Source organism: Lactuca sativa, chromosome 5 (assembly GCF_002870075.4).
Source record: "Lactuca sativa cultivar Salinas chromosome 5, Lsat_Salinas_v11, whole genome shotgun sequence".
NCBI lineage: Eukaryota > Viridiplantae > Streptophyta > Magnoliopsida > Asterales > Asteraceae > Lactuca > Lactuca sativa.
Window position 1 is genome coordinate 304,815,388 of NC_056627.2, and position 11,723 is coordinate 304,827,110.

The 11,723-nt window shown below is 46.5% G+C and overlaps 2 protein-coding genes across 3 annotated transcripts; one reads left to right on the top strand and one right to left on the bottom strand.

Moving 5' to 3' along the window:
- Window positions 1-2,105: 2,105 nt before the first annotated feature.
- On the top strand, window positions 2,106-9,008 carry LOC128126063 (NADH dehydrogenase [ubiquinone] iron-sulfur protein 2). The gene is made up of 5 exons (XM_052763787.1): window positions 2,106-2,657; window positions 3,565-3,633; window positions 5,094-5,568; window positions 6,585-6,866; window positions 8,665-9,008. Exons 1-5 carry the CDS (start codon window positions 2,440-2,442, stop codon window positions 8,920-8,922), a joined length of 1,302 nt encoding a protein of 433 aa, XP_052619747.1. The 5' UTR covers window positions 2,106-2,439; the 3' UTR covers window positions 8,923-9,008.
- A 1,383-nt stretch (window positions 9,009-10,391) lies between these two features.
- Window positions 10,392-11,523, bottom strand: LOC111888066 (uncharacterized). 2 transcript variants are annotated; one of them, XM_052771830.1, is made up of 6 exons: window positions 11,435-11,523; window positions 11,129-11,262; window positions 10,950-11,018; window positions 10,765-10,842; window positions 10,589-10,661; window positions 10,392-10,489 (listed from the first exon to the last, which is right to left on the bottom strand). In XM_052771830.1, exons 3-6 carry the CDS (start codon window positions 10,979-10,981, stop codon window positions 10,394-10,396), a joined length of 279 nt encoding a protein of 92 aa, XP_052627790.1. In that variant the 5' UTR covers window positions 10,982-11,018; window positions 11,129-11,262; window positions 11,435-11,523; the 3' UTR covers window positions 10,392-10,393. The 2 variants fall into 2 exon arrangements, with proteins under 2 accessions (XP_052627790.1, XP_052627791.1); XM_052771831.1 differs by lacking the exons at window positions 11,129-11,262; window positions 11,435-11,523 and having other exon boundaries at window positions 10,950-11,036.
- Between the last annotated feature and the right edge of the window lie 200 nt (window positions 11,524-11,723).

The following is an 11,723-nucleotide window of genomic DNA, read 5'->3' on the forward strand; positions in this document are numbered from 1 at the left end:
TCTGCTCCGTCTGATTGTCCGCAGTCTTTTTTGGAAGATTATATGTATTCTCAAAAGATGATTGGATGGTCTTGCCCGTTGGCCTGTAGACTTGACGTGGGGGAGCTTTTCCTCCTTGACCTTGTGAAGATTTTTTCCTATAGGCATTAGAGTAAGGAGCTGACGGCTGCTGGTTGGGCTTCTCTTTGTTGGCTGCATCAGTTGTACTTGACTTTTTCGAACGAAGTTTGAAGTTTTACTTTGAATAACCTTGTTTGGAACAAGACGTGCAATATCGTTCCGTGGGGTCTTTCTCATAGACGATTTTATGCCATCTTCCTTCGTTTTTCCCATGCCTAACCAGACCCTATTAGGTTAGGCTTTTTCTTCAGAAGATCCACCTCAACGCATACCCTTGCGACACCGGGTCGAGATGGGGGTCGGACCATCCGATTAATAGCACTTTGCCTACTACGTTAGCAATAGTAGTAGTCTTGAAAAAAAAAGATCGGAAGATTCGGAAACGGAATCCACATATTAACGAATCTGAAGAGATAATCTTTGATGTACGTTGCATCTTTCAACCAAAGCTTAATGGTTTCTTCTGGAAATGTTGGAATAGATCTCAGAGTAAAAAATTTGTACATTTGAGTAATGCAAACAATCCTTTTTTTGGAGCTGACGCTCTTTTTTTTGTTGGTTCATAGTCCACACGGGGTTCTGGTCTTTTTACTTTATGTTCCGGATAAAATTGATCCCTCGATCAAGTCCTAACTAGAAATCTCTTAAGAAAAGACGAGAAATCGTTTGGATTCGAGGCGAAAGCCTTCCCCGCCGTTACGGAGTTCTTCTGCTCTAATCTCCGAAATCGAAGGACTTCATACGGGCTGAGGACTTAGTATTGATTCATGCAAAGATGCTCCTCTAAAGCTGGAATAAGGGATTGCCCACTTCACCGCCCCGAAGAGCAGTGGCTCTGTTGTTTTGCGCGCCTACGGAGAGAGACTCAAAAAGTACCGACGCTCAATCGAAAGAAAGATAAATCCACTATATGCTTAACTCATGCCCCAGGAATCCCGGGGGTACGAACTAATTTTTTACTGGAGGGAAGGCTGGGGAAAAGCATAGAGCGTGCGGGCTCAGCTCTCGCACTCCTCCCATCCGCGAAGCTGAGGCGGGAGAAAAAGCATAACCCCCCGGTCTCATAGGTTACCTTTCGATCTTCCTCCCCCGTGACGCTCCCAAATCGATCGCTATCCTTTTCTTGCTTTCTTGTTGTCTTGAATTGTTATAGAGCGGCTTTATATCAGGTATAGTTGGTAGGATGAAGTGGGATGAAGCCTTAGTGGGTATAGCAAGTGTGACGGGGAGGCGGCTCGGGCGTAGTGGGTCTGGACGCCTAGCACGAAAGAGCCTTCTCTGGTAGCGGCACTATACCTTAGTCTCTCTCTAGCTTCCAGTCTATATAAAACGTAGTTAGCAGAGGTCAGTCTGTCTGGCGTTCCCTCGCGTCAAGGGCTACTTTTGCATCGGCTCTCTCTCGTTCTCGTTAGGGAATTCCCGAGGTGAAAGCAGCTCTCTCGGAAGTAAGTTTCCCCGCTGGGACTAGTCTAAGAAACTTTCACTTGAATTGCCAAGCCTCTTGTGGTAACGCCCTTGACGAATTGCGTTCAACGTCCCTTTATGACTTTCCCGATCGGCGCCCCGGGTCGGTAGCCGGGCTCCGGGACATTACTACCACGGCGACTATCGCCCCGAGCCCAAAGAAGGAAAAAAACGAACGGACTAAAGCGAGGAGTTCATTGGCCATACATAGTTAAGGAGGATGGGGGCCAACCTCTTTCATGACCCATGGCCCCAGTGTGTCACTTGGTTAGCATTTCTAGAAAAAATGGAGACGGAGAGTCAGGCTAGTTTTTCGATAGGGAAAGAGACAGGGGAGTTGGCTGTAATGGAGACAATTCGGATGGACGATATGGATTTATTCGAGATGGTTAACCACTTTTTTAACCGTGAGAGGGAGGTCATTCAGAACCCGCTGGCTCCAGAACGGGGGGCGGCTCCAGAGGCGCTGCCGCAGGCGCCAACACCGACTGAAGTTGCCCACCCCGCTCCCGATCAAAAAGAGCGTGCGGGACTTCGAAGGGACATTCAAACTTGAATTCGTGAGCAACTGCACGAACATTGTGAAAAGGGGGAAGGGCGGCTGTCCGTGCACTTTCCGGAAATGACGGAAATCTAGTCCAGTGCCGCGAAGGCGATAATGTCTTACGATCTGGAGATCTCCGCGGAGACGGATACGGAAACCCCCCGCAGATGGGTAGAGAATATAAGGGGGACCCTAATCTCCTAAAACCAGTTATTAGGGAATACCGACCAAATGAGTCTGTCTGCCGCTTGATTTCATAACAGAGCCGTTATTCCCGGCTGGCATAGAAGTCTCTCGTGCGGGCGAAGGAGATGCATTTCTGGTACTGGTGGTATTGGACAAGAAAAAAGGGAATAATTTCTTTCTTCTTTCTGCCTTTCTTTCCCATGACGACTAGGAACGGGCAAATCAAAAATTTCACTTCGAATTTCGGACCTCAACATCCTGCTGCTCATGGTGTTTCACGATCAGTATTGGAAATGAACGGAGAAGTGGTGGAACGTGCGGAACCACATATTGGATCACTCCAGTGCGGCACGAAGCCGCTGATGCCGAGTCGGCTCCTATGCCGCTAGCTATGCCCTGCTTGGTCCCCCGGCACGGTGGAGGTTCCGTAGCGCGTCATGAGCACCGGGCTAAGGGGCGGTTGAGCAACTCAAGCGAACCGCCCTACCTTACTACAACATAAGGACAGAAGGGAGAAGGTTGTGAAGGTGGCCTCGTTATCCACACCTCCGGTCGGATGAATGGAGGACCGACCGACCCGGGTTTTCACGAGCGTTGGCGGGTTCTGGAGTGCCTGTCAAGGGCGCTAGCGCATACCCCGGGGTGATCATCACCACCTGCACCTCAAATCTCGGCACAGTGGAACGTGTAACCCGCCTGCTGTTCCATTCAACTACATTTGTTCCTGTAATCCATAGCCTAACAGAACGCAGCAGCGAGGGGCAACCCGCCCATACAGCCAGCGGGGAGGATGGCACTACTGGCAAAGACCGTCTGGCGAAAACGCCGCAGGCGCGAAGCGTGGTAGGCCTGCGCCGGGGGAGCATAGGGAGGAAAGGGAGCCCGGGCGGTGGAAGAGCCAGGGGAGGCCGGGTCATTTGACGGAAATGGAAGGCTTTGGACTATGAACCTCTTAAAGAAGGCCCTATGGAGTAAAGGGAAGTGCATGAATTCTTGGAAAAAGAGGGAGCGAGCCTATATAAAAAATGGAATCAAGCAAATTCAATGAATAGATAGAGTCAACGGTACGACAGACAGCGCTGCCTACACACGAATTTGCTTCCGAAGTCGAGCAGTCTCAATTTCACTACAGGATTTTAGAATGAATGCTGGGCTGGGCCACCTCGAATGGCGTGAGCCGCATGCGGGGAGACCCGCACGTACGGTTTTTAGGGGGATCTGGTCGAAAGACCGGCCGGCGCCCACCCGACTAGAGGGACTGAGAAATTAATAGAGTACAAAACTTATCTTCAAGCTTTACCTTATTCTGATCGTTCAGAGGGCGATCGCGGGGTCACTGAATGAAGTCCTCCGTTTCTTTCGGAGGTGCTGACCCGCAGCGAGGCAGAGATGACTAAGTGACATATGGAATATGGCGACGACAACAGCATGTCGTAGAAGGAGATAACAAGTGGAGCCAACGACCCACTAAGACTAACGTATCTACAACTACATCCCCGAGCGGCAGTCAAACGGGGGCGTGAATGCGAGATGCCAGCGGAATGATCGGTCGGACAGAGGCTAGGGCTCCTTCCTTCCCACCGCGTCCTTCCTTGTGTGTCGGAGATATAAAGCGAGTGCACCGGAAAAGAACGGGAACTGGGTCGATCTATTCTATGTCGAAGCATCCGAAGCATAACTGCACACTCACACGATCTTTGCCGACAGATAGGAGCATTCGGTGGAACCGGTGAACTACACTTGCTTCTGGATAGATGTGTGGGACAGAGGGCTCGTGGTACCTGCTGCCCACCCTTCCTCCTCTGCTTTGAGAACCGTGTGAACGGAGAGTGGGCAGAAGGGAAGGAGGTCCTCATACGGAGTCGCACACTTACTTGAGCAGTGCGGGAGACTGGGGAATGGGTCGAGTAAAGTCCCCTGGGGTCGGAAAAATCACAGAGACGTACTGATACGATAGGGCTTTGATTGGTATTTCTTTTTTCTTAGTGATTGTAAAGGAGGGCGCTTGGCTATGTTATAGAAAGGGAAGGCAGAGGCACCGAATGGCGAAGAGAGGCGGCTCGGCAGGGAAGGAATGGGAAATCGTCAAAGATGACTTCTTTGTTGTCGAAACGAAGGGCTAAATAGCACCAGTGATTCTCTGAGCCGGTCTGGATTTCCAACGCCTCGGGAAACTGGTCGAGATAGATGACAGCGCCTTTTTCCCCTCTTCCTTACCGGGAGGGCAATCTTCTCTTATGGCCTTCACCTCCCGCCCGGCCCGGAAATAGAGAATCCAGCCCCCTTCTGATCCATTCATTTCTGCAAGCAGGGAGGATCCAGAGCTAAGCCCCCTCCTATTCGAGGCCGGGTGGCCTTGCCCCACAAGCACCCAACCTTCTTTTTGCTCTTCCTTCGGGTTGCCTCCACGAACGCGCCACCTAGGAGCCCTACTCATATTCCAAAGGCGCTACTTCAATTCAAGCGCAAGCCCCCTTCTATTGCATAACCTAAAAAAGCTATAAACAAAGTACCAAAGTGGTTGCGGGAACGAGACGCTTTGGTTACCAGCGAACGCTTCCAAAGGCGACCAGCTTTCAATACTAGTTGTTACCTTACGCTGCCATTTTTCTAAGATTATTGAATAGCATGGCTGGGGGCTAAGATAACTCAAATGGGAGAGCCGTGTTATGGGTGACCTTATTGCACGGTTCAGAGAGCACTTGTGTATGTGATGCAAGTGAACGTGTACGAAAAAGCTGTCGTAAAGTTTCGTTCTTCGTTCCGTCGTCGACCCTATCTATGTTTCTACGATGGCCCAAGAACACGCTCATTCTTCAGCCGTAGAGAGACTTTTGAATTGCGAGGTACCATTACGAGCTCAATATATACGAGTGTTATTCCGTGAAATAACTCGAATTTCAAATCATTCACTTGCTTTAACTACTCATGCTATGGATGTGGGAGCATCAACTCCGTTCCTGTGGGCTTTTGAGGAGCGGGAAAAATTGTTGGAATTCTATGAAAGAGTCTCGGGAGCCAGGATGCATGCCAGTTTCATACGACCAGGTGGAGTGGCACAAGATCTGCCTCTTGGCTTATGTCGAGATATTGATTCCTCCACACAACAATTTGCTTCTCGTATCGACGAATTAGAAGAGATGTCAACCGGCAACCGTATCTGGAAACAACGATTAGTGGATATTGGTACTGTCACTGCACAGCAAGCAAAGGATTGGGGATTCAGTGGTGTAATGTTAAGAGGTCGTGCGACATGAAGACATTGATAGCAATATGGGGGAAGTTCCCATCAGGCAACAACGGTTCTGCCTGACCCTACTTAAGCATGCATATTATGTCAGTGAAGACTTGGTGTGAAGCCTTGGAGCTTACGTTAGAAGAGCAAAAGGCCGGGGGCTAGGGTGAGCTGAGGGGGGACAGCGTAAGTGAGCGAATGTGTGTAAGCCCAGTCAAACATAACTGTTCTAGGCGGGGTGGGCCGCCCACCTTCGAATGGTGTTGGTCCTACGGACTGTGAACGGATTCGCCTCTGGCCTCTGGGCACGTCGGAACCGCATGAGTTCACCGGGGTGGAGCACGGTCCGCCAAAATCGGCATAGGTTAGGTGCTATTGATGGAACATGGTAAGCCTATCTTTCTCCATATGGAAGTGCTGCGGGCACATAGAGATGTGGGTAGAGGAAGCCTCAAAAAGCAAAGGCCGAGCTGTAGGTCACGTGACCTGCACCGAGTTGGTGGCTGACTGGGCTTTTGATTTGATCAAAGCAGAGAAGCTCGCCTTCTTGTTATCCAAAAGCAAAAGTAGGTCGAATTGGTCAGGCCCCTGCCCCGGAACGCCGAATGAAATAGGTGGCCGGGTTCTTTTTCTACGACCCTTTTTATATGGTAGGCCCGGCCCCAGGACCCCTATCCCTTATGTTTAGGAGCGGGATCCGCCCAAGAACGACCTTTCGGTGGTACGGAAGGCACGGACTCCGCGAACGTCCCTAGCCCCCTTTACTAATAAGGAAAAGAAAGCCTCAACCAGAACCACATTCCTTTTGCGTGCGGATGTAGCTAAGTGTCTGACTCTATTGGTCATAGTTTCCTGCTGTTGCGGCCGGTGCTCGTTTGCGCGCGCGTGAACCAACCCAACAAACAAGGAAAGGATGCCTCTCGGGGCATCTGAGAATGATTCGAGCCGTATGAAGGGAAACTCTCACGTACAGTTTCTTTTTTTGGGGGGGAAGGAGCCCGACAGGGTCCCCCCACTGACTTGGCCCGGGCCTAAGTGAAAGTGAAGTGGTGGGCCTACCCATCCCAACCAGGGGTATGCTGGGATTCGCGAAGAGCAGCACCTTACGATGTTCATGACCAATCGGATCCTGACGTACCAGTAGGTACCAGAGGAGATCGCTATGATTGTTACTGTATTCGTATCGAAGAGATGCGACAAAGTGTTCGGATCATTGTGCAATGTCCTAATCAAATGCCTAGTGGAATGATCAAAGCCGATGATCGTAAGCTATGTCCTCCATCACGATCTCGAATGAAACTATCCATGGAATCGTGCGCCGTGTGAAACATAGGTCATCGCCGTTCTTAACCGAGACTCAGGTTAAGCTCCGTCTCGGAACCTTGTGGGGTTAGGAGTAAAGCATCCCGAGGTTGGCGCATCTCGTTGAGCGTGGAGAAGCATTGGGAACCCAAATTTCTTTCTTCGGAGCCGTTTCTTTTCCCGTCCCCCCGCCCCGGCATAGCGCTTCGCTTCCGGTTCTTCGGAAGAATCAAGTGACTTCTCCCTTCTTCATTGATCTGGGGGGAAAAGGAACCGTCTACCAGTTGGGAAGCTAGACATCAAGTAAGTGGCTTGATGAGGATAACTAAGCTGACACGCCGGAGTTGGCTGCTGGCACAACAGGGTGGTGCCTTACCGCACCGCAGGCGGACGCGCGGTAGCGTTCGTGGTGGTGCTTCAGGATTCCAATGTACTGCGTCCAAGATCAGAACGAGCTTGCCGGCGGACCACTGCCGTCCCATTCTTGAGTGAGCTGGAGCGCAACCATCTTATCCACTGAACTAGCTAGAAGCTATCGCTTCGGGTCGAAGCACTAAAAGAAAAGGACCGGGAAAGGCGGCGGCATAGGAACCACGGGACCCCTACTAGTCAAGGGAAAACGGAAGTGCGCTACTGCGCACCAGCTGAAAAAGCCCTTTCCCTTTTTAATAAAAAGAAGGTAAGCTTCATAGCTCCAATCTAGTAAAGGGGCTTTGATGGATGCCCTTTGTATAGGTTGGGTTGCTGGATACGGGATCCTCGTAGTAGGCTGGACCAACATCCAACCGAGAGAGGGCAGTCTTTAGAAGCAACAGGTTGGGAAACCAAGAGAACGCTTGGCCTTTTCTTATCTTCTTCTCGCCCTAGGAGTAGGAGTAGCACAAAAAGAGGGATTAGCATTATGGACCATAAACCACTAACGCCTTCCTCGTTGGGGCTCCGTGCACTGGGAAAAGGCTCTAGCGACGGGAAACCGGCCACTAGTTACAAAGCTCCAATAAGGTATCAAGAGGGCTATCACAGTCAGGTGCGAAGTAATTAGCCCTATTTGTAAAGTAGCTCTATTCCTATTTAGGGAGTCAAGGCTAAAAATGGCTTTATGAATCGTTCCGTTCGCCACGCACCGGCCCCATTCACTTGCTTATCGTAGAGGCTGTAAGTACACAGTGCCCCACAACTATGAATAGTATAGTGGGGTTGAAAGACAAGAGTGCCCGCCCCTTCTTTCTCAAGTAGGCTACTTTTTCCGGAACGCAGTCCGAGATAACCGTAACCGTGTATATATCTAAATATATCTTCGATGCGGTCTGTCCGCTTCAACCGCTCTTTCAACTCCCAAAGAGCAAAGTTGGCTTGATGAGCGCAGATGAGGAAGCGGGAGCAAGAAAACCAAGAATATCTTTCTTGTCCTTCTACTTAAGGGGCAAAGAGAAGCGCTTTTGCTACTGAGAAAGCGAACGGTCAGCGCGAAGGTTCAAGACTTAGCCGAACGTTAGCGAAGCTAGATTCTCATAGCGAGGCGCTTCGAGTTAGCGAAGCGCTGTAGTAGGGCCGAAGCCTTACTAAGAAGGGCTATAATGCTGAGCCAAGGACGCTCCGCCTTATCTATAGAAGCAGTCAACTGACTTCTGAACGAATTCGCTCCTTGGTTTGGTAATGGCTTAATCTATAGATAGAAAGCCCTATGATGGGAAACTACCACGTTAGGTTTGGAGAGAGATAGGACCGGTTATATAATAGGGGGAGCAGATGCAAGCTTTTTCTTTCAATAGCCGGCCAAATGACTACAGGATCATCGGTCTACTCTACCTCAATTCACCATTTCGAACCTTATACAGAAGGTTTTTCCGTACCAGCTCCTTCTACCTATACCGCAGTTGAAGCACCTAAAGGAGAATTTGGTGTCTTTCTGGTCAGTAATGGAAGCAATCGTCCCTACCGTCGTAAAATAAGAGCACCTGGCTCTGCCCATTCACAAGGACTCGATTCTATGTCCAAACATCACATGCCAGCAGATGTGGTCACCATCATAGGTACTCAAGATATTGTGTCTGGAGAGGTGGATAGATAGGACTAAGGGAATAATCTTGTTTGGTTCGGTAATGGAATCAATAGCTTGCCCGAACAGGACCCTAGCTTTATTGCGAGCCAAAAATATTGATAAATTTCCCTTCCATAGGGATCGTTGTGGCATGAACTCATTTCTGCCTTTCCTCACCCCCGCCCTACCTTGTAACGGAGACTAATGGGTTGAAGGCGGTGAGGCATGGTCAGAGTGTAGGTTCGAATCCTGCCACCTTTCTTGTGGATCATCCTGAAACCACAGGATGATGGGAATAACAAAGCATAAATTTTGAAATGAGCACGTCAATATATGAATTGTTTCATTATTCGTTATTTACGGGTCTTTTCGTTGCATTCACTTACAACAAGAAAGAACCACCAGTGTTTGGTGCAGCACCTGCATTTTGGTGCATTCTTCTTTCTTTCCTTGGTCTTCCGTTCCGTCATATTCCTAATAACTTATCCAATGACAACGAATTAACCGCAAATGCACCTTTCTTTTATCAAATCTCAGGGACATGGTCTAATCATGAGGGTAGTATTTTATCATGGTGTCGGATCCTAAGTTTTTATGGATTCCTTCTTTGTTACCGGGGTCGACCCCAAAGCCATAATGATTTCCCTAATTCTGTGAGAAAGAAAAACCAGTTTGTTAGAGCTGGGGCAGAGAAGCAATCAACAGAATGGGTCCCTGTTGTTCACAAGTGAAGGCACTGAACGAATTAACCGCAAATGCACCTTTCTTTTATCAAATCTTTGGGTTGCATCTGCTTTTTTGGAGTACGGGATGACTCGGATGGGCAGATAAAACAGAACCTGTCAGTGTTTAAATCATTTTTTTTACTTATCGGTTTGTTGCAAAGTGAAAAAGTCCCAAGCACCCTGACTATCATTTCATCTTAATTTCACACACAATCTCACGGCAGGAGTCGAATTAGGGCTCACAACTGGTAGTGAACTGTGATCTTTAGTTCGATATGAAGGCCTATGACGAAGCTTTATCTTGTTGGATAAGAAGCTACTTATTCCGATCTACTTGATGGGCATTGGGGCTTTATAGCCGAGAGATGCAAGCTTTTTATGCAATTGTCCAATCTGGAATTGCATGTCCCATCTTCTTAAATCAGGTAATTTTTCTTTTACTCCTATGGATTTAGCATATAATTAATTCTCGTTTTTATCCCCTTCTCACGAAAGTTGTTTGAATCCGAAGTGAATTTGTTTCTTGCATTTCGTGTTATGAATTAATCAAAATGTTTATACGTAGTGGATTACTCTAATAGTTGTTGGTAAACCAATGTCCGATTAGATAGATACTAACATCGATTAAGGTATTCTTATTATGCTAATGTTGGACAGATAAAAAGAAACAAGCTTTATTCATTAATCATTATTCACAAACAGCAAAAGTAGATATGGAACATAATATAACTTTTCATTAATCTTCCTTTCAGAGTTTCATCATCAACTAACTATTATTACTCCTTTTTGCCTTTATCTTCACCTTGCTTACTACTCTCTGGTTGTGACTTTGCTGCTGCAGCCCTATCAAACAGATAAACCTGCTTCTTCAGCTACAAACCCCACAAAATCATAATCAAATATCATTTCTCTAATATTAAAAGAAATATAGATCAATTATTTAATCTTTCAACATATAACAAGAATTAAACCTCAATGAATTTTCGAATCTGGGATTCGAACATTTGGTTGTCTCGTTCCAGGGTACCTAATGCAGACTTGGCACTTAAAATTAAATCACAAAATATAAGTTAAGATGGTTGATTATACTCTATAAAGTACTCGAATAAAAATATAAAAGAAATAATGAAATATAGAAAGAACATACACATCGAGGTCTTCAAGATCACCGGTCAAACATAGTCTTACAAGTGTAACAGACATGTGTACCTTCTTCGCTGCAACTCTGCTTAGAATTTGCATTTATGATTAGTGAAAAATGTGATCCAATGCTACAAAAATAGATATATAAAGATAATGATTTAAGCTAAAAGTATTAAAAAAAAACGTTACTTTAGGCTATCTACTTCCAACTTATCAAGCATGTCATCAATGAGTTTGTATGGAGGGTCTTGGGTCTCTCTGTAAGTTTACAAATAAGTAATAACATGAAGCCTTCTTTTATTAGAAGAATATTATAAAATTTAAATCAAATGAATTTATCAAATCAAGTAGCTAGTTGTGGTACTTACAACTATGTTTTTGCAAAACTTATTATTTTATTAGCATTTTTACAGTACTCTTCTAGCATTCCATAAAGGTTTACTATTCCCCAATGGTCTTTGATTTGTACCATAGCATTAAATGGAATAAGCTCAACGATCTCCTACAAAGTGAAAAGGTTAAACATTATGAATTTATAACTTCATCTAAGGAAAAAAAAACGAAGAAAAAGTTGAATAAGTACATCATAATGATGTTTATTTGTTTCTCAAATTTCATGAAACTAGAAAAAGGAAATATAGTTTGTGCATTGTACATAAAAATATAAAACAAACCTCATCTATTAGGGATTGGGTGATTTCAGCTAGGGCTTCAACATTGTTTGTTGCCATAGTTGGAAATGTGTCTTCAACATTGTTTGTTGCCATAGGAGTGTAGTTTGGTTTGTATGAAAATGATATGGAAGATGAGGTTTTTATATAAGGCAAGGATGCAAAGGTAACGTGTGAGTTGAGAATTGAGTTGGAACCCGGTTTTTATAAAACCACTAGGTTTTTCTTAATGCCCACAGTTTTTTATATTGAAACAACGCGGAATGATCGTGGTGTCTAAATACATGTGGCA

What these genes read in the sequence shown, in the direction of transcription:
- LOC128126063 (XM_052763787.1), top strand. Translation starts at nt 2,440, where the DNA reads ATGCATTTCTGGTACTGGTGGTATTGGACAAGAAAAAAGGGAATAATT. An exon ending in CCACATATTGGATCACTCCA is followed by an intron (nt 2,658 to 3,564) that starts GTGCGGCACGAA and finishes CGCCCACCCGAC; the next exon opens with TAGAGGGACTGAGAAATTAA. An exon ending in TGTTAAGAGGTCGTGCGACA is followed by an intron (nt 5,569 to 6,584) that starts TGAAGACATTGA and finishes GCCCGGGCCTAA; the next exon opens with GTGAAAGTGAAGTGGTGGGC.
- LOC111888066 (XM_052771830.1), bottom strand. Translation starts at nt 10,981, where the DNA reads ATGCTTGATAAGTTGGAAGTAGATAGCCTAAA. An exon ending in TTGGAAGTAGATAGCCTAAA is followed by an intron (nt 10,843 to 10,949) that starts GTAACGTTTTTT and finishes AATTCTAAGCAG; the next exon opens with AGTTGCAGCGAAGAAGGTAC. An exon ending in GATCTTGAAGACCTCGATGT is followed by an intron (nt 10,662 to 10,764) that starts GTATGTTCTTTC and finishes TTTAATTTTAAG; the next exon opens with TGCCAAGTCTGCATTAGGTA.